The sequence below is a fragment of the Crocuta crocuta genome, unplaced genomic scaffold (genome assembly GCF_008692635.1).
Source record: "Crocuta crocuta isolate KB4526 unplaced genomic scaffold, BGI_CrCroc_1.0 scaffold64, whole genome shotgun sequence".
NCBI lineage: Eukaryota > Metazoa > Chordata > Mammalia > Carnivora > Hyaenidae > Crocuta > Crocuta crocuta.
The window spans coordinates 10,586,280-10,612,623 of record NW_027530640.1 but is presented as its reverse complement, the minus strand read 5'-3'; the positions used below and the strand labels follow the sequence as shown (position 1 = coordinate 10,612,623).

Sequence of the window (26,344 nt, the reverse complement as noted above, 5' to 3'; positions counted from 1 at the left end):
GCCGGCAGCCCGTCTTCCCTCTCAGGCTGACAGAGGGGCTGAAGCCTTTCCCTACCCTTGAGGTTTCTTTCCACTATAAATCAGATTTGTCTCTTCCTGCTTGACGGCTCATTTCTCAGAATCTTATAGCCTGGAGCAGATGAGGTTCCTAACCCTCAAGGTAGGTCACCAGTTCCTCAGAGTTACAGTGTCCACATCTGTCGGTGAGACCTCACTTTTTGTCCTGCTTTCTTCCCCAGTGTTAATAATTATAGAGGAACCCTATTTGGGGTCCTCTCCTACTCATTCTACCAAAGTAAGTGAACGCACCTTTCCTACCTCCTTCCTTGGTGACTGCAAAGTTCTGGAATCATGGGACCGTGGAACAGATCACTTCAGAGGGCATCTCTGTAATAGGGCCTTCTACCACATTCTACCAAAGTAAGTTCTGATAAATTTCCTTCATTCCTAGAAGTTCTATCATTTTATATGTGACAGTCAACCTTTGGGCCACCAGGGCTATATTTGAAAAGATTGATGCCTTTTTTTAAAGCTTTATTTATTTTTGAGAGAAAAAGAGAGACCGCAAATGGAGGTGGGACAGACAGACAGGGAGAGACAGAATCTGAAGAAGGCTCCAGGCTCTGAGCTGTCAACACAGAGCCTGACACAGGCATGAACTCAGGAACTGTGAGATCATAACCTGAGCCAAAGTCCGATGCTTAACTGACTGAGCCACCCCGCTGCCCCAAGACTGATAACTTTCTGACACCACTTAGTTGCTAGGACATCACCTCCTTAGGCAGGAATCTCTTTTATTTTATTTATTTATTTATTTATTTATTTGTTTGTTTGTTTTTTAAGTACTCTCTATGCCCAACGTGGGGCTTGAACCCATGACCCTGAGATCAAGGGTTACATGTTCTACCAATCAAGCCAACCACGTACCCCTGGAATCTCTCTTCTAGATTCACTTTAGTACTTGAGAAGATGCCTGGATGAGTGAACAGATGAATGAAAGAACAAATGAAAGAATTGTGGCCCCTAGTAGGGACCTGAGGCACCATTTAGGTAAGTCTGGGCACTATAGTGAGGGGGTGGAGCTCCTACTTGGTTGGTGAGGCTCTTTTCTAGGGCTGAGGAAAGCAGCCCAGACAGACACAGAGGAAACTATTAACAGGAGGACACCATGCTGACTTAGCCCCTTGTGATCATGAATATCCAGATCACATCCCAGCCCCCTGGCACCTGATTTGGGTGAGAAAGACAGCTCAGGCACTCTTCCCTGACCAAAAGAGTTCCAGGAGCCAAGGAGTGCTCAGGATTTTTTATTTTTTAGGGCAGTGCACTCAAAGTATGGGCTAGGATTGGTGTCAGTCTGTGAACTGTGAACTGTTACCTAAGTACAGAAATGAAAAGTATTTAGAAATTTTTACAACAATTTGGTGTAGCAATTCTAGATATGTTGAATCTAATAATAAGAAATTTGGGCTCCTATTTTGTATATATATTTTTTCTGTTTCATTTTTCTAAGAGGATAGGTGCAAATGTCCCAAATGCAAAATGTCCATAATGGACTAAAGCTCTGCCTCTTAGCTCAGCAAGCTGTCTTCCTCTGCTTGCTTTTGGGCTTCTCTCCTTGCGGAAAAGAGGTATCTGAGACTTGAATCACTTGGGAAAAGCCCACCTAGTTTGTCTCCTACTTTCCACAGTCAAGAATCTAATGTTTAACTTTACCTTCTTAAGACAGCAGGGTTGATTTCCATGCCACTCACTGTCGGATCAGAACATGGTTAGCCTTAGCCCTAAGGTAGTCCCCCCAACCCCCTTAAAAGAGTTTTAGGAGTGACTCCACATTCACTTCCTCTGTATGAGCACCTGGGTCTTATTATTCTATATCCCCTATAGCACCTGACATTTAAGTTGGCACTCTATAAAAATATTCTTTTGTTTTCTAGGCAACAGAGGGGAAGGTAGTGAGCTTTTTCTGTGTAAACATTGTGCATGCTTCTGCTCAGGTTCTCCAAAGTTTATATAATTTCTCTAATGGGAATTTAGGATGTTAAGGAGAGGACTTTACTCCCAGGTATTAGGAGCTTTCTGTTTGGCCACTAATTTGTGGTGTGACCTTGGGTAAGCTATTTACTACCACATGGACTCAGTTTTTTCATCTGTAAAATGAGGGAATGGGGAAAATGTTGAACAGTGAATGACTTCTATAGACTTCCACAGCTTTCTACATGCTGTAATCCTACTTTTAAGGTTTATAAAATTTATTAGTCCCAGAGGTAATTATAGGCCAGAAATGGGGAAGTCTTGTCTCCCCTAGCTGTTCACATGGAATCATCTTATTTATCTTTGAATCCTTCAGTTGGCCATCAGGATAGGTCTGTAAGATAGATACCTAGAGAACAACCAATGCTTTCTTCAGAGTGCTTTGGGGCTCTGTCTACATAAGATCCCTGTGCTGGACTGATGGAAGTCTTTCATGTGGACAGAGTGGCCCCTGGAAGGAGAGATGAACACTCCACACTGGAGTCTACCAATCATTTACAGTCACTGTGCATCCATTTCCTTAATCCCAACTCTGTTATCTCATTAATTGTTTGTTTGTTTAAGTAGCCTCCTGCCAAAGGTTGAAAGTCCCATGCTCTACCAACTAAGCCAGCCAGATGCTCCTATCTCATTAGTTTTGTTTTGTTTTTAAGTTTATTTATTTTGAGAGAGAGATAGAGAGTGCAAGAGAACACGAGAGGAGCAGAGAGAGAGGGAGAGAGAATCCCAAGCGGGCTCTGCCGCTGTCAGTACAGAGCCCGATGCCTGGCTCAAACTCACAAACCCTGAGATCATGATCTGAGCTGAAACCAAGAGCTGGTGCTTAACAGACTGAGCCATCTAGGTGCCCTTTATCTCATTAGTTAAAAAAATTTTTTTTCATGTTTATTTATTTTTGAGAGAGAGAGAGAGACAGAGGGTGAGCAGGGGAGGGGCAGATAGAGACAGAGACACAGAATCTGAAGCGGGCTCCAGCCTCCAAGCTGTTAGTACAGAGACCAACACAGGGCTCGAACTCACAGACTGCAAAGTCAGACGCTTAACCAACTGAGCCACTCATGTGCCCCTCTCTCATTAGTTTTTAAATGATGATACAACTCTTGTTTTGTTTTTTATTTTTCCAGGAAGGGAAATCTGGATCCAAAGACCAGAGGAGACATGACAGGGAGGTAGAGTGGGTTTATCACAAAATAATAGTGTCTGTGAACCAATGGCATGCTGGTACATAGGTGTTTAAGAACCAACTTTGGTGTGACAGTAGCCATGATTGGTAGTGTTTGCTGATTCCCATGGTATAAATACTTCCACCATGGCCGATTTCAAACTACCAACATGGACTTAGAAGAAATGAACAGTATCACATCATTATATATTATTCTATCATATAGATATAATGGACATAAATAACCTGAGGAGTATAGATAATAGTAAACTATCAGAAAATAATTAGGAAAAGATTAATTTTGAGTACTTTTCATCTTTGTTTTGAATATAATTTATGTAATTTAACTTTTTAAAAGATTTTATTTTATTTAAAAAATGTTTTAATGTTTATTTTTGAGAGACAGTGAGAGAGACATAGCATGAGTGAATGGGGGAAGGGGCAGAGAGAGAGAAAAACACGGAATTTGAAGCAGGCTCCAGGCTCTGTCAGCACAGAACGCAGTGCAGAGCTTGAACCCACAAACCATGAGATCATGACCTGAGCTGAAGTTGGATGCTTAATCTACTGAGCCAACTAGGCCCCACTTAAGTAATTTCTACACCCATTGTGGGGCTTGAACTCACATCCCCAGATTGAGAGTTGCATGCTTTACCGACTGAACCAGTCAGGTGCCCCTATGTAATTAAATTTTTTTAAAATTTTTAAACATTTATTCATTTTTGAGAAAAGACAGAGTGTGAGCGGGGGAGGGGCAGAGAGAAGGAGGCACCAAATCTGAAGCAGGCTCTAGGCTCTGAGAAGTCAGCACAGAACTTGATGCGAGGCTCAAACCCACGAACTGTGAGATCATGACCTGAGTCGAAGTCGGACACTCAACCAACTGAGTCACCCAGGCGCCCCTCTATGTAATTAAATTTTTAATAACCACTGTTTAACAACCAGTTTGCAAAATTCCTGAAAATTTACCAGTCACCTTTCTTAGGTGGGACAAACTGTGCCCTCAGCGTATCACTGGAGCCCTGTGTTCTCCCTCTAGGCTATTGGGAGATACAGTGCAAAAGGTTTTTTTAAATGTTTTATTTATTTTTGACTCAGCGGGGGGCGGGACGGGGGAAGAGTGGAAGAGGGGCAGAGAGAGAGAGGAAGACAGAAGATTTGAAGTGGGCAATGAGCCCAATGTGGGGCTTGACCTCACAAACCACTGACATCATAACCTGAGCCAAAGTTGGACACTCAACTGACTGAGCCACCCAGGTCCCCTGTGCAAAAGATTCTTATGTGGAATTTAACACCAATTATTTGTCAATTCCATTTATGCAAGGATGCAAGGTTTTAACTGTTACTAGGGTCTAAGTCTTACTACGTGCCCTCAAGGAGCTTAGTATCTTGTAAATAGAGGCTTAGGTGTATATATAACTATAATGTAGGGCAGAAAGTAGAATACAATGACTAAATGCCTATACCTCTAGAAAGTTAGTCATAGAGGTAGAAAGGAGGTGGGATCAGATAATTCTGAAGGCCTCTTCTACCTCTAATGGTATGGGATGTTGAGGTTTCAAGAATCCTATGGGATATGCTGGGAGCTATAATAAATGAGGAATAAACCAGAGTCACCCTTGTTGTATTGAACTTCAGAAAACCTAGAAGCCTTGGGGTACCTGGGTGGCTCAGTCAGTTAAGCTAATTATCTGGCTCTTGATCTCAGCTCAGGTTTTGATCTCAGGGTCATAAATTCAAGCCCGTTGTTAGGCTATAGGCTGGGTGTGGAGCCTACTTGAAAAAAAGAATCCAAAGGCCATTCATAGGATGTAGAGTGTCTGATCTACAGAATCCCATTTTATGAGGAAACTGAGGTCCAGAGAGAGGGGACTTACTCAGGGTAAAACAAGTGAGTTGAGGCCAAGAAAACCTGGATCCTACCATCCTGGTTTGCTAAGGATTGAGGATTTCTCATGGAGTGGGACTTCCAGTGCTTAAACCTGGACAGTATTGGGCACACTAAGTGGTTGGTTACCCTACAGTGATGATGGTGTGCATTCCAGTGTCTCTTTCCATTGTGCACTCTAACTAAACTCCCAAATCCCTGGTCTGCCACATTTCTTTACCAGGCTCCCTCCAGGACTCTGACCTACAAGCACTGCTTAGATTGTGGAGCAAATTGTGGTGGGGGCAGTGAAGTGAGAGGGTGGTGAGAGGGTGGAGGTGGTTGAAGAATGCCAGAAGAGAAAGAGGTAGGATTTCTGACTTTTTACACTCTTCTGCTAATTAGATAAGCAGGGGGAGGGGGTGAGGCAGGGGGGAGAAAGCCTCCATGCATATTCTTCTAAACTGTGACACTGAGCAGAGCTCAAGGATTTTCAATCTCTAGTCTCCACCCCTTCTCCTTAGAAACTTGTCTCTTCCCACCCCCTGGGGATCCTTGACTTCCAGTCCAAATGCCACAGCTGCTAGAGCTCCCCACCCTCCCTTTGGACCCCCAATTTAACTTTGGTGACTTGCAAAGTTTCTCAACAATATGTCCAAGGAAGGAAGGAGGAGAATGCTTGAAGTTCTCTGTGCCTTTCAGATCCAGAGTTCCAAGTGCGGGGAGGAAAATAAGAGGCCCTTCTGTGTGGAGAGTGGGAGCAGTTGGTGGTCTGTTGAACACATGGGCCTATGAGGTCTCAGGTACATTAGAAGGGATAAATCTGCAAGCCATGCCTAGATTGGTTTCAAGTTTAAAGATGTTGCTCTCTTCATTCTAGAAGCTCCTTAGAGCTCCACCCTGTCAATCCCAGCCACAGGGGGATCTGTCCTAGGAGAGCAGCATATTTCTCCCACTGGACTGAGGTGCCCAGATGACAGAAGCTTCATCTTCACTATTAGTCTGGAGAGGTTTGGAGCTGGAGGGGCTCCTCTCAGGAGAGAGTTCAGGTGGCTAAGCCCCTTTTTTCTGCTTTTTATTCTCTCACCATTTGAACTCCCATCTCTGGGCACTGGATAGGACATTAATTAATTCCTAATTAATGTTTCTTGATTGATTGTTGGAGAAGAACATATGGAGATGATTGTGGGGTTCTAGTTTTCAGAGAAATATCCATCTTTCTATCCATCCATTTATTCATTCTAAAAAAATATTTATCTACTGAGTTCAGGCCAGTACTCAACACTTGTGGGTCTAATATGAATGAATTATCAGTAATTGATGTTTTTATCCTGAGCAAACTTTCAGTCTGATCTGAGGGAGAATTTTAAACAATTTATAATAATACAGTGAGGTAAATCCAGTACTCTGTTGGAGGCGGGAATGAATAATGAGGAAATTCCAGACAATGGGACTTCTGATAGAGACCTGCCATCTTGTGGCAGCAAGTGGTACAACAGGCTCCTTGTTGCTCACTTGGAAGCTTTGCTACTGCATTGTCATCCTTTCTGAGTACCTGCCTAATGCGTAGCCAGCCCAGTGCATGACGCAGTAAAGCTTCTAAAATGATCTCTGTTCATGAAAAACTTGCAGTATGCATGTGGCTATAAGGCATAATTAAAGGAATTATCAACCAAATATTTGGTGTGCATGCATGAACAAATGAGCTTTAAAAAAGTGTATGCTCATTAAAAAAGTCATGCTCATTAAAAAAAATAAAATGAAAATATGTAATGTAAGATTTGATTCTCTCCCATATACTCCCTGTAGGCAACTATTACGAACAGTTGAGTGTGGATTCTTTTCTCTGCATATATAAATGTTTGTATATACATAATGTAATTTTATTTGTTTTTATTTTTTTTTAAGTTTTTAATGTTTGTTTATTTTTGAGAGAGAAAAAGAGAGACAGAGTGCAGGCTGGGGAGGAGCAGAGAGAGAGGGAGGAAAGAGGGAGACACAGAATTCAGAGCAGGCTCCAGGTTCTGAGCTGTCAGCACAGAGCCTAACACGGGGCTTGTACCCACAAAGCAGGATATCATGACCTGAGCCGAAGTTGGATGCTTAACTGACTGAGCACGCAGGTGCCCCAATATATACATAATGTAACTTTAAAAACAGAACTGTGTTGTTATTCCCCAACTTAGTTTTTTTTTTTTAATGTGTTTATTTCTGAGAGAGAAACACACACACAGCTTGAGCAGGGGAGGGTCAGAGAGAGGGGAAGACACAGAATCTGAAGCAGGCTCCAGGCTCTGAGCCGTCAGCACAGAGCTGGATGCGGAGCTTGAACCCACAAAACACGAGACCATGACCTGAGCCGAAGTTGGATGCTTAACCAACTGAGCCACCCAGGCACCCCATCAACTTAGTTTTTAAATTGTTATCTCAGGGACCCCTTCCTGTAACACTACCTTGTTTTTTCTTAATTTTTATATTAAATTAAAAGCATGCTCCTAAAAGTTAATAGTTCTATAGGATCTGGTAAGAAAAGCCACAGCTTTCAATGAGAAAGAAGCACCAACTTCCAGTTCTTTTATCTAATGCTGTTAGTATTTTTAAATTTAAAAAAAACCTTTTTTTAAATGTTTATTTATTTTTGAGACAGAGATAGAGCATGAGCGGGGGAGGGGCAGAGAGAGAAGGAGTCACAGAATCTGAAGGAGGTTCCAGGCTCTGAGCTGCCAGCACAGAGCCTGATGTGGGGCTTGAACCCACGAACTGTGAGATCATGACTTGAGCTGAAGTTGGATGCTTCACTGACTGAGCCACCCAGGTGCCCCTAAGAAAATGTTTTTTAATTTTTATTTATTTTTGAGAGAGAGAGAGGCAGACTGCAAGCAGGGGAGGGGCAAAGAGAACTGAGCCACTCAGGTGCCTCTTGATGCTGTATTACTTCCATATTTCTTCTTTACTTTTTAAGATTTTATTTTATTTAGTTTTTTATTTTAGAGAGAGAGAGCAAGCACAAGCATGGAAGAGGGGCAAAGGGAGAGGAAAGGAGAGAATTTTAAGTAGGCTCCATGCTCAGCTCAAAGCCCAACTTGGGGCTCTATACCATGACCCTGGCATGGCCTGAGCCAAAATCAAACGTCAGACACTCAACTGACTGAGCCATCTAGGTTCCCCCAAATTTTATTTTTAGGTAATTTCTACTCCCATTATGGGGCTTGAACTCACAATTCTGAGATCAAGAATGACATGTTCAGCCAACTGAGCCAGCAGGCATTCCCTACTTACATATTTGTAAAAAAGACCTATCCATGGAGGACACGGGTTTGCTTCTTGTTTCTCTCTCCACCTACCATATACAAATCCCTCTTTCTCATCCTCCCATCTCCTGTTTGGAGGAGAGTCCTGTGGTAAACCGGGCTTACTTTTCTTTCCAAACAAGTCCTTTTGTTTTCCCTAGAATGAATACTTTTTAATTCTTTTATTGTTTGCTTGTTTTCTGTGTAGCTATCACCATTCCAAAGTCCAAACTATGCCACTTACCTAAAACACCTGTCAAGACATTTAGCACTCAGACCAGCTCTAGTCATTTGAGAATCTTCTTTCACTGCCAGGATAGGGGTTCACTTTGCTTTTCCACTTTGTTATACATCTGCCTGTTCAGTATTATGCCTTTTTAAAATCTGTTTACTCCCTTCTTTTGCTGGGTAACAGGTAGTGTCCTGAGAATGGGTGCATAGGAAATACATTTTCTGAGACCTCACATTTCTGAAAATTTTTATTCTACTCTCACTTGATATTAAAAACTTTTAAAATAGTATTTTTTTAAAAAATATTTTTATTGGGGCGCCTGGGTGGCTTAGTCGGTTAAGCGTCCGACTTTCACTTAGNATATTACATTTATATTAATACCCCAAAAATGTTTTTAATTAATATTTTTGTAGGGTATAGAATTGTAGGTTGGAAATAATTTTCCCACAGAATGTTGAAGTCATTGTTCCAAAGTCTTCTAGTTTCCAGTTTTCCTGTTGAGAAATCTTATGCTAGTTTTTTGTAAGTTACCTATGCTGCTTCCCCAAAGTGCCCTTGGAAACTTTTAAACAATTTTTAATGTTTTATTTATTTTTGAGGGAGAGAGTACAAGGGGGGGGGCAGAGAGAGAGGGAGACCGAGGATCCAAAGCAGGCTCTGCACTGACAGCAGCGAGTCCCATGCAGGGCTCAAACTCATGAACTGGCAGATCATAACCTGAACTGAAACCAAGAGCCAGACTCTTAACTGACTGAACCACCTAGGCGCCCCAAGGATACAATTCTTAAAAAGTTTTCTTTTGTTTCTTACATGATTTCTTCTTTCAAGTTCCTTTTTTCCCCCCTATAACATTAGAATCTTCTCTCAAAATTCTGGTGATGCTAGTCTGTGCACTCATACTTAAAAGGAGGGACTAAAAAAGTTGGTAGGAAGCTGTATCTGGATGAAGTTTGTTGAATGATGTACTTAACTCTAGAGTGATAAGGTAGGCTTCTAGCTAGTTCACTGGGAAATGCCAAGCATCAGTATTTTTGTCTTTCCTCTAGGGCTGGCCAGTAATTCTAGAAAGACTTCAATCTCTTGTCAGAATTCTGAGAGCCACACGGGAAAGGGACTAGCAGCTCTCACCATTCAGATTTATTTGATGGCTTACTCTCAGTTGTGTCTGGCTTCCCAGCCTAGCATTTCTTTGAGTGAGCTGCTAGAAAGAAAATCTCCAGGCTTTTGCAGCATGGGGGGTGAAATATGGGAATCTAATCTGCTTCCTAATCACACATTTAATCTACTTACTTCTATGCCTTAAGAAGAACTGGGCATGTCAAACTTCGGAGCCTTTTGAGGATTCAATGGCAGATGTTTCTATGCTTCCCCTGTGTAGGCATTTGGTTCTTGGTTTCTCAAGACATTCATTCATTCATTCGTTCATTCATTCATTCATTTACTTATTTATTTGATTTGTTTATTAAGTAAGTAATCTCTACACCCAACATGGGGCTTGAATTCACAACTCTAAGATCAAGAGTTGTGGGATGCCTGGCTGGCTCAGTGGGTAGTACATGTAGCTCTGGATCTCGAGGTCAAGAGTTTGAGCCCCAAGTTAGGCACAGAGCCTACTTTAAAAAAAAATAGGGGCATCTGGTTGGCTCAGTCACTTCAGTGTCTGACTCTTGATTTCGGCTCAGGTCATGATCTCATGACTTGGAAGATTGAGCCTCATGTCCAGCTCTACACAACCCCACAGAGCCTGCTTGGAATTCTCTTTGTCTCTTTCTCTTTCTGCCCCTCTCCTTGTCACACATGCATGTGCCCTCACCACTCTCTCTCTCAAAATAATTAAATAAACTTAAAATAAAAAATAAAAATAAAATAATAAATAAGATAAAAGAAATCTTAAAGAAAAATAAATGGAAGTTTTATGCTAGAAACCTCCTTCAGCAGAAATCAAAAGGGAGTTCACAGGTTTGGAATTGGCCTGCTGCTTTGCAGGCTGCATTCAACAGAGGTCAAGAAGTTAGCAATGTTTTCTGAATGAGACTGCGCCTGTGCTTGCCTCAAAGCCTCCTCCTGCAGAGGTCAGCATGGAGCCCCTGTGCTTGGGAAATGACTATTCCTCCACATGACTTTCTGCCTCCATCAGCAGGAGTCAAATGATAGCCCGAGAACTTCTAGCAAGACCCCACACCCTTCTCTCCCACGGATACAGCCTCATTGCAAAGATTTGCCTTGGTACTATCAAGAATAATTTCATTTTTCTCTTTATCCTTGCCCTGTCAATCACTACAAGAAGCCCAAGAAGCCCCTCATCCTCAGACTGTGCTCCCTTTATGCTCTGTATATCTTCCCTTCTGTCTTCATCTCCTTCCCCTTCTAATCTCCTAAAACCATTTCACTGAATCCTCTAGATTTTGCATTCAGTCACCAGCATCTTTCCCCATAACCTCAACCTCTTCTAATGTTCCCTTCTCTTTCTTGCTTTAACTGAATCCTCGCTTCAGGCATTGCTCCTTGCCGCCCTCCCAAGGAGTAACTCTTTTTCTCCTACACTTATGCCACTCAAGTCCTCCTCACGACTCATTGACACTTCTGGACTATTTTGCCTCTCTCCTCCATAAAAACACCCAGCTTTGTATCATGTGTTGCTCATTCTTCCTACTCATTTCTCCCCTTTGTACAAAAAGGAGTCTTTTGTACAAAGGCTACCCTTTGTACTCTTCCATCTCCAATCTCTAAGATTTTTCGGTACTGGTTCACAATAAGTCTGTATTAGTTATGTGTTTTGGTGTCACAAATTACCCTCAAAACTAGGCTTAACAACAAACACTTATCATCTTATAGTATATGTGGGTCAAGATTCTGGATGCTACTTAGCTGGATGATTCCTGTGTAAGGCCTCTTGGGACCACTTGATAACGTGGCAGCTGGCTTCCCCCCAGGTGAGGGACCAAATGAAGGTGAGAGCAAGAGCACTTGTGACAGAAGCCACAGTCTTGTTGTGACTAATCCTTGAAGTAACATCCCACCATTTTCCCTGTGTTTTGTGTTGGAAGCGAGTCCACAAGTCCAGCTCACACTCAGTGAAAGGGGTTATACAAGAGTGTGAATACCAGGAGGCAGGGATCATTAGAGATCATCTGGGGGGCTGCCTATTTACTTCAGTAAGTAAGGCTTTCTGCCTCCCTGATGTTTCACATCCTTTAACATGCAAAATACACTTTCCTCCCTACAGGTCTGTGAGGTACACTCTTAATCTGATTAAAGGGTCTATTGGATGATTTAGTAGTCAGAATACTGAGGCCTCTTCTTTAACCTTTCTGAGGTTTTAACAAAAGGTTTTTCGGTCCTTAGCTTCATCTTTAAACCATATTTTTCTCAGTGTCCTGGATTTAATCTGTGCTCAAAAGCCAATTTTTAATTGTTTTAATTTAAATTAAATTTAAGTAAGCTCTAGTCCCAATATGCGGCTTGAACTCACAACCCCAGATCAAGAGCCACATGCTCAGCATGCCTGGGTAGCTCATTCGGTTGAGTGTCCAACTTGGGCTCAGGTCATGATCTCATGGTTCATGGGTTTGGGTCCTTCGTTGGATCCTGGATCCTGCTTCAGATTCTGTGTTTCCTGTCTCTGACCCTCACGCCCCAACTTGCACTCTTTCTCTCTCTGTCTTTCAAAGTGAATAAACATTAAAAAAAAAAGAAGAAGAAGCGCATGCTCCACCAACTGAGTCAACCAGACGCCACACCATTTCTTCATTTTAGCACCATTTGCTGTCTAGAGTAGCTACATATCTTAGAAACTATCAAGTCCTTGCTCTTTTTGTTTAACAATCCTTTGTTCAATTTATTTCTATCTCCTTTCACATTTACTATGATCAGTAACAATAAGCCAGCTGGCAGCTTTACTTCGGAAATCTCCTTAGGTAAATTACCCTGTTCATTGGGCTGTATTTTCTACTTACCTCATAAATGAAAACAACAGTGTTACTAAAATTTCTGTCCTTACATAACAAGTACTCCTTTTCCTCCAGTTTCCAAAATGATTTTTCTTACTTTCCTGTAAGCCCTCACGGCGGCCTCCTCAGAGTTCAAAATTGTACAAAAAGTGACTTCAAGTCTCTTTAAACGTTCACTAAAACTCTCCTCAAAGCCGCTGACCTCTTCTAAAACAGTGCCCACATTTTTAGTCTTTTTTTTTTTTTTAACTGTACCCTACTTCCAGGTTCCAAAATCTGTATTAGTTTTCTATTGCCTCATGACAAATTACCCAGATAGTTAGTGGCTTAAAACAACAGATATTTGTTATGTCACCGTTCCTGTGAGTAAGGAATCTGGACATGGCTTACTTAGGTACTTCTGACTCAGGGCCTCTTAGGAGGTTGTGGTCAGGCTTTGGCTGAGGCTGGGGTTTCAAATCTGTAGATTTGACTGGGGTGAGGATGAGGTAATCCACTTCCCAGATACTCACCTGGCTGTTGGCAACCTCAGTTCTCACCACATGGGCCTCTCCACAGGGTTACCTCATGACATGGCAGCTTGCTTTCCCCAGGGTTAGTGACCCAAGAGAGAATGAGAGGGAGTGCCAATGAGAGAAGCTATAGTCTTTTTATAACTTGATAAGAAAATCAGATCCCATCACTTCTGTCATATTCTATTTGTTATAAATGAGTTAATGGTTCAGCCCCTACTCAGGGAGAATGGATTACACAGTGCATGAATACTGAGAAGTGAAAACCATGGGGGTCATTTTAGAGACTGTCAACAACATACTTTCCATTTTCTTGGTTATTTCAGTATTCATATAGAGGATCCTTTCAAATCCCTGGCCTCTCATTTCCTTGTTCTCATCTCTTTGGGTGACCTTTTCCACCATTCTCCTTTAGCTACTCCCTTCCCTAGATCATACCTTATGAAATGATTCCAGTTTTATATATTTTACTCTCTATCTACCTCCTCACTTTCCAGCCTTCTTCCTTTGATATCCCAACTCCATCAATCCTTCTGTGCCATGGGGACCTACAGTTAATCAATCTCGTGTCCTTTACCCCCCTCATGTCCTCACTTCCCTTCCTACTCAGCTGGAATCCCATTGTCAATCCTTTTGCCTTCTTTGTGTCCATCCTCAACTTTTTTTAAAACTTTTTAATGTTTTATTTATTTTTGAGAGAGAGATAGAGACAGTGTGAGCAGGGGAAGGTCAGAGAGAGAGAGACAGAATCTGAAACAGGCTCCAGGCTCTGAGCTGGTTGTCAGCACAGAACCCGACGCGGGGCTCGAACCCACGAACCGTGAGATCATGACCTGAGCCGAAGTCAGACACTCAACTGACTGAGCCATCTATGTGCCCCCATCCTCGACTTATTCACCTGGATTCAGTTCATCCTTGTTCCAATTTAATTCTCTGTAGTGGTGTGGCCAAATGAAACCAAATCAAATTGTCATCAAATCTCTTTCTTTGCTTATTCATTCCTGTAATTGCATAACTGAATGCACCCAGAGAAACACATAGCTATGCTGCCTGGTTTCACTTTACAATCATGACCACTAACCCAAAGAGGTCTCTTAACACTGCCCAGTAGTCCTACTTGATCTCCTTGTCCATTTACCCTTCCATTCTCTAGATGACTATTTCATAGTTTCTCTTTCCTCAGTTCTCTATTCTTTCCCTCTTCTTCACACTGTCAGTTGACTTACTTCATATTTTACTGAGAAAACAGAAATAATCAGAAGAAAGCTTGTGTCAGCTTCCATTACCATATATATCCACCTGCCTGCATCTTGACCTCCCCTTCTGAGGCAGTGGATGAAGTGTTGTGCTTCTGCCAAGATTAGTCAATCCTGTGTATGTCAGCTCCCATCCCTGAATTCTCCCCTCTCTACTGGATTTTCCATCAGCATATAAAAAGAGCTTTTCTCTCATTAAAAAAAAATTCATCTTTTGGGGTGCCTGCATGGCTCAGTTGGTTGAGCCTCTGACTCTTGATTTTGTCTCAGGTCATGATCTCAAGGCCATGGGATCTAGCCCTGCATTTGGCTCCTTGCTGAGTGTGGAGCCTGCTTGAGGTTCTCTCTCTCCTTCTGCCCCTCCCCTTCTCTCTCTCTCTCTCAAATAATTTAAAAAGAAAAATTTTTAAATGTTTATTTATTTTTGAGAGAGAGAATGAACACATGAAGGGGAGGGTGGAGACAGAGGGAGACACAGAATCGGAAGGATGCTCCAGGCTCTGAGCTGTCAGCATAGAGCCTGATGAGGAGCTCAAACTCACAAACTACAAGATCATGATCTGAGCTGAAGTCAGATGCTTAACCAAATGAGCCACTAAGGTGCCCCTCTCAAATAATTTTTTTAAAAAAATCGTCTCTTGACCCTACTATTCTCTATCACTCCATTTTGCTTGTTCTCTTCATAGCAAAGCTCTTTGAAGCAGTTTTACCTACTCACAGTCTCTAATTTCTCTTTCCATTCTCTCTTAAATCTAGTTCAGTTAGTCTTTCACACTCACCATTCCATTCAAACTATTCCAGATTACCACTGATCTCCACATTGCTGAATCCGGGGTTCATTGTCAGTCTTCATTTTATGTGATCTTACAGCAGCACTTAATATAGATGACCCATGCTCCAACTTCTAACTATTGCTTCTTTTAGCTTCCAGGACTCCAGGGATGCCTGGTTTCCTTCTATCTCTCTGGTAACTGTCTCTCAGTCTGCTGGTTCCCTTTCATTTCTCTGAACTATTAATAATGAAGTGCCCTGAGGCTTATTCCTCAGACATTTTCTGTTTTCTATCTATATTTGCTCTCATTTGGTTACTACACCAGAATTATATTTTTCATTAGACTTCATCTGAACTCCAGACTTATATGTCCAACTGCCTACTTGACCTTCTCAAGTAGGGCTTAATTGGCCATCTAGTAGACATTTCAAGTGTAACTTGTCCAGAACAGAGTTTCCCATTCTCTTCCTCCTCAGCTCTCAGTTTGATCCTCTAGTCTTCCCATCTCAGTAAATGGTAACTCTGTCCTTCAGCTGCTCAGGGCAAAAATCATGAAGTCTAGACTCCTCATCTACTCTGATAGCAAATCTTATCAACACTAACACATTAGATACTTTTCATATTAATTTTGTTTGTCTCCTTTACCAGAATGTAAACTCCACAAAAATGGAGTTTTGTCTGATTTATTTACTTGTCTATTTTATTTACTATTATATCCCCGGGTCCTAGAATAGTGCCAAGCACATAGGAGAAATTCAATAAATGAATGTGTTATATATATATATATATATTTTTTTTTTTTTTTTGANAGGGGAGAGGGGCAGAGGGTAAGGGAGAGAGAGGGAGGGAGAGAGAGGGAGGGAGGGAGGGAGGGGGAGAGAGAGAGAGAGAGAGAGAGAGAGCGCGCTCACGAATCCCAAGCAGGCTTCATGCTCACTGCTCAGCAGGGAGACCGATGCAGGGCTCAATCCCACAACCCTGGGATTATGACCTAAGCTGAAACCAAGAGTCAGACGCCCAAACAACTGAGTCACCCAGGCACCCCTGTTAAATGAATTTTAAAAGTTATCTATTCTTAAAGTTTCTTAAATTCAAGTTTAGTGAAGGATAACTTATGTACAGTAAACTTTGCTCTTTTTAAGTATATAGTTTAGAGTTTTGACAAATATATACAGTCATGTAGTTACCACTGCAGTTAGGACACAGAACATTTCTATTACCCCAAAAGTTCTCAGTGCTTTTTTGAAAAGATTTTTAATGTTTTATTTATTTCTGAGAGAGAGAGAGAGAGACAGCGTGAGCAGGGGAGGGTCAGAGAGAGAGGGAGACACAGAATCTGAAACAGGCTCCAGGCTCTGAGCTAGCTGTCAGCACAGAGCCTGACGTGGGGCTTGAACCCACGAATCCTAAGATCATGACCTGAGCTGAAGTCGGATACCTGACCGACCAAGCCCCATCTCAGTGCTTTTTTGAAAAATTTTATTTTTAAGTAGTCTCTGCACCCAACATTGGGCTTGAATTCCCAACCCCAAGATCAAATTTTGCATGTTCTCTACTGACTGAACCAGCCAGCTGCCCCCCTCAGTGCTTTTTTGCAATAACCACTGATCTGATTTCTCTGGGGGTGTTGATGGATATGTAATTTATAAGTGTGTATACTTTATTTTTTTTAGAGCAGTTTTAGGGTTACAACAAATCTGAGAGGAAAGTACAGAGATTTTGCATATACCTCCCTTTCCCCACACATGCATAACTTCCCCCATTATCAGCATCAGTCACCAGCATGGTACGTTTTTGCCTTTATTGACACATTCTAATCACTCAGGGTCCACAGTTTAACTTGGGTTCACTCTTTTTTAAAAAATATTTTTTAATGTTTATTTCTTTTTGAGAGACAGAGAGACAGAGCCACCCAGGCTCCCACCTTGGGTTCACTCTTGCTACTGCACATTCTCTGGGTTTGGACAAATGCACATGATGACATATATCTATCATTATAGTATCATACAAAGTTTCTTCACTGCCCTAAAAATCTTCTGGGCTTCACCTCTTCATACCTCCCCTGTTTCCCTCACACACACCACTGTTATTTTTACTGTCTGTACTTTTGCCTTTTCCTGAATGTTGTATAGTTGGAATCATACAGTGTATTCAGTGTATTCAGATTGGTTTTTTTCACTTAGTAATATGCACTTAAGTTTCCTCCATGTCTTTTCCTGGTTTGACAACTCATTTCTTTTTAGCACTGAATAATAGTCCATTGTTTGGATGTACCATTATTTACTCACTTACCTACTGAAGGTCATCTTGGTTGCTTCCAAGTTTTGGCAATTATGAATGAAGCTGCTGTAAATGACTTTCTGCAGGTTTTTGGGAGAACACATGTTTTTAACTCCTTTGGGTAAATATGAAGGACAATTGCTAGTTTGCACAGTAAAAGGGTGGTTAGTTTTGTAAGAAGCTGCCAAACTGTCTTCCTAAATGGCTGTACTATTTTGCATCCCCACCAGCAATGTATTAGCATTCCGGTTGTTCCCCATCCTTGCCAGCATTTGGTGGTGTCAGTGCTCTGAATTTGGGGCATTCTAATAGGTGTTTAATGATATCTCTTTATTGTTTTAATTTGCACTTCCTTGATGACATATGCTGTGGGGCACCTTTTCATACCCTTCTCATTGTATATCTTCTTTGGTGAGGTGTCTGTTAAGGTCTCTGATTCATTTTTTTAAATTGAAATGTTTGTTTTCTCATTGTTGGGTTTTAAGAGTTATTTGTGTATTTGGATAACAGTCCCTTTTCAGATGTGTTTTGCAAATATTTTCTTCCAGTCTGTGGCTTGTCTTCTCATTCTCTCTATGTTATGTGTATTTTGTCACAATTTAAAAAATAATAATATAGAAATTGTTTCATGAAATTTTATTAGAACTCATCAGTATAACTCTCTGAACCTGGTGTCTTCTTGGGGTTTTTTTTCCTAATTTTTTTTTCTTCTACAAGTTTTTCCCCCCTCCAAATATTTATTTAAATTCCACTCAGTGGGGTGCCTGGGTGGCTCAGTTGGTTGAGTGACCACCTCTTGATTTTGGCTCAGGTCATGATCCCAGAGTCATGGGATTGAGCCCATGTCTGACACTGCGCTGAACATGGAGCCTGCTTAAGATTCTCTCTCTCCCTCTGCCTTTCTCCCTCGCTTGTACACTTTCTCTCTAAAATAGAATAAAACAGAAAGAGTACAAAAAAAATAAATCCCAGTTAATTAACATGTAGTGTAATATTGGTTTTTGGTGTAGAATTTAGTGATTTATCATTTATGTACAACACCCATTGCTCATCTTGGTGTCCTCTTTATTTTTTTTTAAGTTTATTTATTTATTTTGAGGCGGGTGGGGAGGAGGGACTCCCAAGCAGGTTCTGCACTGTGAGCTTGGAGCCCCGTGTGGGGCTTTATTCCACAACCCTGGAGATTTTAACTTGAGCTGAAACCAAGAGACAGAAGCTTAACCAACTCTGCCACCCAGGCGCCCCCTGGTGTCCTCTTTAAAATGAGCTTTGAAAACTAATTTCCTCAATTTAGTTGATCTACATAGACTTTTAACTTTTTCTTCAATTTTGGTAATTCATATACATATCTCAAAACAATTAAAAAAATTTTTAATGTTTATTTTGAGAGAGAGACAAAGTGTGAATGTGGGAGGGGCAGAGAGAAAGGGAGACATAAAATATGAAACAGGCTCCAGGTTCTGAGCTGTCAGCACAGAGCCCAATGCAGGGCTCGAATTCTGGAACTGTGAGATCATGACCTGAGCTGATGTCAGCTGGCTTTACTGTCTGATCCATCCAGGTGCCCCTCAAAAACAATTTTTTTAAAGTAAGCTCTACACCTATTATGGACACAGGGCTTGAACTCACAACCCCCAAATCAAGACCTGAGCTAAGATCAAGTGTCAGATGTTTAACCCGACTGAGCCACTGGGGTGCCCCATCAAAAACAATTGATTATACAATAAGTAAAATCAGAAGACAAATGAGTCTGGGGGAAAGATTTACAATTCATATTGCAGACAAAAGATAATCTACCTAATCTAATCTAGTGTGAGCCTAGAAACTGAGAAAAGATCACAGTTTACTAGAAAAATTGACAAGAACATGGATAGTCCATTCATAGTCAAAGAAAAAAAAATATCCATCATATGAAAAGATGCTCAAACTCAGTCATAATGAGAGCAATAGAAGCATAAACTACACTGAGGTACCATTGCTCACCTGGTATATGAGAAAGCACAACTCCAAGAGTATGTTAGCATAGCTATGGAGAAATAGTCACTCATTCCCATTGCTGAATGGAATGAAAAATCCCATAACCCTGAGAACTGGAATCTGGAGCTATCTATGAAAATAATTGGTGCATTTACCTTTAATCCAGAATCCACTTTTTGCAATCTATCTGCAGTGAAATCTCACAAATGTAAAATGATATGTACAGGATTATTCATTAGAGCATTGTTTATAATAGCAAAGATAGAAACAGCCCAGCATCAGGGAATGGGTAAAATAAACTAACCACACAATGATATACCCTGCAGCCTGGAAAAAAGTGATGAGGAATATCTCCTCTTTGTGTACTGTTATAGAGAGATCTCTACGATATGCTGCTAAGTGTAAAGAGATAGGTACAGAACAGTGTGAAGAGTACCCCTTTTGTATACATATAGGGAGTAATAAAAATATATATTAATATTTATTCACTTTAGCATAAGGAAACATAGGAATAATAGGGGCAACTGGATGGCTCAATTGGTTAAGCGTCTGGCTTAGGCTCAGGTCACGATCTCACCATTCGTGAGTTCGAGCCCGGCATCGGGCTCTCTGCGGACAGCTCAGAATCAGGAATGCTGAGAAAAAACTGAGGGCTGATGGGTATGGGGGAGGGCCCTTGTTGGGATGAGCACTGGGTATTATATGGAAACCAACTTGACAATAAACTATTTAAGGGAAAAAAAAGAATCAGGAGTTTGCTTCGGATTCTGTGTCTCCCTCTCTGTCCTTCTCCCACTCCCACTCTGTCTCTGTCTCTCTCAAAAATAAACAAACATTAAAAAAAAGTTTTAAAGAAAAAATATAAGAATAATATATAAGAAACTAATAAAAGTGATTTCCTGTAGGCTCAGAGATGAGAAAGATAGGATATGGATAGATGTGGACAAGATGGGAACAAGACTTTTCCATTGTTTTATATTGCTTTGTTTTCTTTTTCTTTTTTTTTAATTTTTAACATTTATTTATTTTTGAGAGACAGAGAGACAGAGCATAAGAAGGCAAGGTTAGAGAAAGGGGGAGACACAGAATCCTAAGCAAGCTCCAGGCTCTGAGCTGTCAGCCCAGAGCCTGACACGGGGCTTGAACTCAGGAACCAAGAGATCACGACCTGAGCCTAAGTTGGCAGCTAAACCGACTGAACCACCCAGGTGTTCCTATTGCTTTGATTTTCAAATATGAATTATTATATTAAGAGAAGTTTAAGTGAAGTTATTATTTTAAGAGATATATCCATTAGCTATTTAAAACATATTTTAGGGGTGCCTGGGCTGATAGCTCCGAACCTGGAGCTGCTTCAGATTCTGTGTCTCCCTCTCTCTGTCCCTTCCCCACTCATGCTCTGCATCTTTCTCTCAAAAATAAATAGTAAAACATTTTTTTTTAAACGTATTTTAAAGGGCTGAACATGGGCACATGAGTGGCTCAGTCATTTAAGCATCTGAGTGGCTCAGATCATGATCTCACAGTTCATGAGCTCGAGGCTGGCTCCAGGCTCTGCACTCTCTCTTCCTCTCTCTCTCCTTTTTCTATTGCACCTCGTGGGATTCTCTCTCTCTTTGACCCTTTCTCATGAGCATTCTTTCTCTCTCTCAAAAATTAATTCATTAATTAAAAAAGAATTTCCACTTAAAAAAGTAAATAAAGGGCTGAACAGATGTTCAGTTAGTATAGTGGATTTGATACAATTCAGAATATAAAGACTGTCCTTGCTCTCAGAAGAAATTTTATATCTGAAAAAGAGAACAATATACATACATATTTAAAAATTGACAACACTGAAATAAGGAAGGGGTCTAATAAGTACTGAATGATGGATCTGATCCTACATTCTGTGAGATTCATGGCAGGGGATGATTTCAGCTGGCTCAAACTCAGGGAGGAGACAACATTGGCTGGACTTTATTTATTTATTTATTTTTGAATATTTTTAATGTTTATTTATTTTTGCGAGAGAGGGAGAGACAGGGTTGAGGGGCAGAGAGAAAGGGAGACAGAGAATCCCAAGCAGGCTCTGCACTGTCAGGCAGAGTCCACCATCGGCTCAAACTCAAGAACTGTGAGATCATGTCCTGAGCCAAAGTCAGACACTTAACCCAATGAGCCACCCAGGTGTCCCTTGGCTGAACTATAAGGGAGAAATAGGAGCTTTGTTAGAGAGGAGGACACAGATCACTTCAGGTACAAACTCAAGTATAACCTAAATATGGGAGATCATAAGTGACCCTTCTGATATTTCTCAAAATACTTAGGGTTGGTTGCAGGTGAAGCAGGTTTTAAAAAATGTTAGCCATGCAAATAGTCAAAGAGAAGACTCCCTAGCAGGGGAACCCCAAGGGTCAATGCTCAGAGATCTTGATGGAGTTCAGGAGAGAGAAAGCTGAGAAAGTTAAAGGGAGCAGCACGAGACAGACTATGTGGGTCCTTCATTCTAGGTGCAATGGGAAGTCATTGCACAGTTTTACATATATGCATGGGGAGTGAAGGGAATCTGACTCACATTTTGTTTTTAATTTCTTTATTTGTTTTTCTTTAAACTTTTAATGTTTTATTTATTTCTGTGAGAGAGAGAGACAGCATGAGCAGGGGAGGGTCAGAGAGAAAGGGAGATAAAAATCCGATACAGCCTCCAGGCTCTGAGCTGGCTGTCAGCACAGAGCCTGATGCGGAGCTCGAACCCATGAATGGCGAGATCATGACCTGAGCCGAAGTCAGATGCCTAACTGACTAAGCCGCACAGGCACCCCTCTTTATTTGTTTTTAAGTAAATTCCATACCCAAAGTAGGACTTGAACTCATGACCCTGAGATCAAAAGTCACATGCTCTACTGACTGAGCCACCCAGTTACCCAGACTGACCACATTTTATTTTTAATTTTTTAAAGTTTAGTTTTGAGAGAGTGAGAGACAGGCACAAGCGTGCATACGTGAGGAGGGGAGGGGCAGAGAGAGAGAGAAAAAAGAGAGAATCCTAAGCAGGCTCTGCACTGACAGCACAATGCAGGGCTCAGTCTCAAAAACCATGAGATCATGACCTGAGCTGAAATAAAGAGTCAGACATTTAAAGCTATTCAGCCACATGGGCACCCCAACCAATTCATATTTTATTTTATTTTATTTTTTTCCCTGGTACTAAAATTATTTATTTATTTATTTATTTACTTACTTATTTAACAAATAGTTTGTCAGGTTGGTTTCCATATAACACCCAGTGCTCATCCCCACAAGTGCCCTCCTCCATGCCCATCTCCCCACCCCACCCCACNCTTCGTATGTTAGGGCCCTTTTCTCCCTAGCTGCTTTCAAATTTCTCTCTTTGTCCTTATATTTTGCCATTTTTACCATGATATGCCGTGGAGAAGATCGATTCAAATTACATCTGAGGGGAGTCCTCTGTGCCTCTTGTATTTCAACGTTTACTTCCTTCCCCAGGTTGGGGAAGTTCTCTGCTATAATTTGTTCCAGGACTCCTTCCTTCAGCACCTTTCCCTCTCTCTTCCTCTTCTGGGATTCCTACGATACGGATATTGTTGCATATGACTGTATTGCTGAGCTCTCGAACTCTTCTTTCCTGTTCCTGGATCAGTTTGTCTCTTTTTTTCTCAGTTTCCTCTTTTTCTATAATGGTGTCTTCTAAATCACTTATTCTCCTTTCTACCTCTTCAATCCGTGCATTGGATGCCTCCAATTTATTATGTATCTCATTTATTGCATTTTTAAATTCATCATGCCTATTTTTATGCTCCATGTTGCTTGTAGCCATAGTTTCTTTGATGTCCTCTATGCTTTTTTCAAGCCCAGCTATTACTTTTATGATTATTGTTTTAAAATCTTGTTCAGTTATGCTGCTGATATCTGTTTTGAGCAGTTCACTAGCTGTCAATTCTTCTTGGAATTTCTTTGGAGAGGAGCTCTTTCATTTCATCATGTTAGTTGGCGTTCTGTCTCTTGTTAGTTTTAAAGACTTGTTATGCTCTCTGCACCTGTGGGCGCTGCTGTACCCAAGAAGACTCTTTGACTGTCCAGGGCGTATCCTTTCAGAGAATGTTTTTTGGATGGTATCTCTTGGTCTACCTTGTTGAGACCTTGGTTATGTTATTTTCCTACTTGTAGTGATATTTGGGACTCGCCACCTTGTGTTCTCTGGCTTGTTTCTTGAGGTAGCTCTGGAGAAGAAAACAGACAGACAAACACACAGAGAGCAGAGGCACACAAATGCACAGACAAATCTGACAAACATGCAGATGAGAGGGAAAACGAAAAAGTTAAGAGAACAGATGGAGGAGGGAAGGGGAATAATAGAAAATAAAAAGTGTATAAAAAGGTCAAAAAGAAGAAAAGAAAAGGAAAAAAGAAGAAAACCGATGGACAAAGAATGGTTTAAAGCATATAACCGGATTTACCACCTACCATTAAATAGCCAGGTGTATGCATTGCTGGTTGAAGAGCATAGAGAAAGAGAGAGAAGACAGGGCAGGGATGAGGCAAAATTGGAAATAGAATGAACAGGCAGAAGGGATAAGAAACTTTTTTCAAAGAGGTAAATGGTGGAATATGGTTGGATAGGTGAGAGAAGGATGCTGGTGTTATCCAGAGAAACTATATAGTCTAATTATTCCTGAGAGAAAGAGATGATAAGGTAGGTAGGTGTAGAATTTACATCTACAGAATGGACTCAATGTGACTGTTTAAGCAAGCCGGTGACCAGAGTTAATCAGGTCAGTGTTCCGGTGAAAAAAGAAAAACAAAAACAAAAACAAAAACAAAAAAACAAAACAAAAGAAAAGAAAAAAGAAAAAAAAAGGAGGAGGGCAGCTCTCTAGCAGGGATGGTTGTGGTGTGATCCAATGCATCAGGCGGGAGTTCTGACTTGGCGGTTGTGGGGAGGAGAGTGGCGGCACTCCAGTTCCTTCTTGAACCAAGCAGTGCACCTCGCTTTTTTGGGTGTGTAAACTCCTCGTGCGGGGGGCGCAGCCAAAGTGGGTCACACTCTTTAACCCGGGCTAGGCCTAGTTTCCAAGTCCCAGTCCACACACCCCACTGAAATTGCTGAAGACACAACCTCGCAGGCAATCCTCTCAGGGCAATTCCAAGCCTCTTGACTAGCCCTGGGGATGGAGCCAGAATCGCTGCTCCCTTCTTCTCCAGGTTGGGTTGGGGAGCAAGGATGGGGGTTTGCCTGGGGGGTGCGCCGGGCCCACTGGAGAGCGGGAAACTGGGTCCCTCTGTGTCTCATCACCCAAAACACGAACTCATGAGCAAATCTCCCAGATTTAAGCCCTTTGCTTTCCTTCTAGGGGTCCAGCCAAGACAGGAGCATGGAGGCCGGTACGCATGCGGCTCCTCCAGCGGTCCAGCCAGCCAGGAGCACAGTGGCATGGTCTGAGTGCGGCCTCTCCATGGGTCTAGCCAGCCAGGAGCTCTAAGGAGCGGTGTGTGCGCACGCAGCCCCTCCGGGATGAGTTGGCGTGCAGGGACCTGGCACGCAGGGATTTGGTGCGCAGGGTCCTTCTGTGCCCTGAGCGGAGGTTTTTCTGTTCCCCAGTGACAGGGACCGTGTCTTGAGTAGTTTCGGACTCTCTCTTTCCCCTCTCACTCCCCGCAGAGGGGGATCGCCCCCATCCCTGTGAGTCTCCAATCCCAGCCCAATTTTATCTTCCCAGTTCGCACTCACGTTAGAAGACTTTCTCAGTGGATTCTGCATCCTTTTTCTCCCAGTCTCTTGGGTCCTGTCCCAACTCATATTTTAAAAAAAGGTCACTCTGACCTCTGCATGGACAATGAACTGGTGGTGGTGGTGCTGAGGAAATATTGACATTATCTCTTTCAAGAAGAACTGTCCATGTCTTGGTACTTAATTTAGCTTTCTCCCCCATCCCTGATCCCTACCTCACTCAGTGTTTTCCAGCCTGTGTGACTGGAGGGAAGGAGGGTGATGGTATCACCTGGCAAGTCATGGCTTCGTTTGGTGAGAAAGGTAATGGCAGCAAAATCCAATGGAAATGTTTGGTTGGTAGTTGGAAATTTGGCTCAGGAGCTGGGGAGAAAGGACAAAATTTTGAAGGTCTGTATTTTGAATCTACAGTGGAGAGGGAACAGTTGAAGCTGTGAGATTGTGTGAGGCTTCTGAGACAGGCAGCTTGGAAAAAAGAGTAGAGAACCAAGGACAGATCTTCAGGGAGGCACCACAGGCACAGGAAGCTGGGGAATGAATAGGATAAGTCTAGGGCAGTGCAAAAGCCCAGGACTATTTAAGCTGGAGTGCCAGCTAGCACAGCAGTTATATGTCAAAGGAGGAGTTATGGTAGGTTAGAGTATTTAGGAAGGCTTATGGCAGGAACAGGACTTGAATAGACCTTGAAGGATGGGTAGACTAGGTTGATAGAGATGAAAAGCAGGGGGTTCCAGAGTAAACTGTCTCAGAATCTAGGTACAACTGATAACTCTGACCATTGAGTGCATGTGCAAGGTCAGAGAGTTGTTGGGAGTTTGTGAGAGGGGGTTTAGGCAGGAAGTCTTGGGTGATAAATGTGTGTAGAAAGAACTGAATCAGTTAGTTGATCAACATGTATATTTTTTGAGCACCTCTGCATACTATGCACCAGGTCAGGTTCTGGGAATATATATAATATAGACCAAGGCCTTGTACTTCATAGCATACCTGTTAGCAAATCAAACAGGTCTTCACATGCAAGGAGAGGAGTTTAGACTTTATTCTATGAGGCACTTCTCTTGTGTGACCCTATAATGGGGGCTGGATGTAGGGATATCCTCGGCCAGTGGGGGACATGGAAGCGGGTGTAGGCAGAGGGGATGCAGACTGGTGAAGAGTCTACATGAGCATGTGAGCCTGAGATGTGTACACAGACAAGGACAGGTGCGTTGGAAAGGCCGGGAAGTAGTTGGAGCTTCTGAGAGTCTTTTCTTCGGAGAGATTGATGGCTGATTCATAATC

General features: G+C 41.9%; 1 protein-coding gene across 1 annotated transcript in view; it reads right to left on the bottom strand.

Moving 5' to 3' along the window:
* Positions 1–24,790, bottom strand: part of WNT8A (Wnt family member 8A) — a 31,511-nt gene extending 6,721 nt beyond the window's left edge. Inside the window, exons 1-2 of the mRNA XM_077768883.1 lie at positions 24,722–24,790; positions 56–96 (exon numbers count right to left, since the gene is read on the bottom strand). Coding sequence (XP_077625009.1) covers positions 56–96; positions 24,722–24,790 — 110 coding nt within the window. The remainder of the gene's footprint in view (positions 1–55; positions 97–24,721) is intronic.
* Between the last annotated feature and the right edge of the window lie 1,554 nt (positions 24,791–26,344).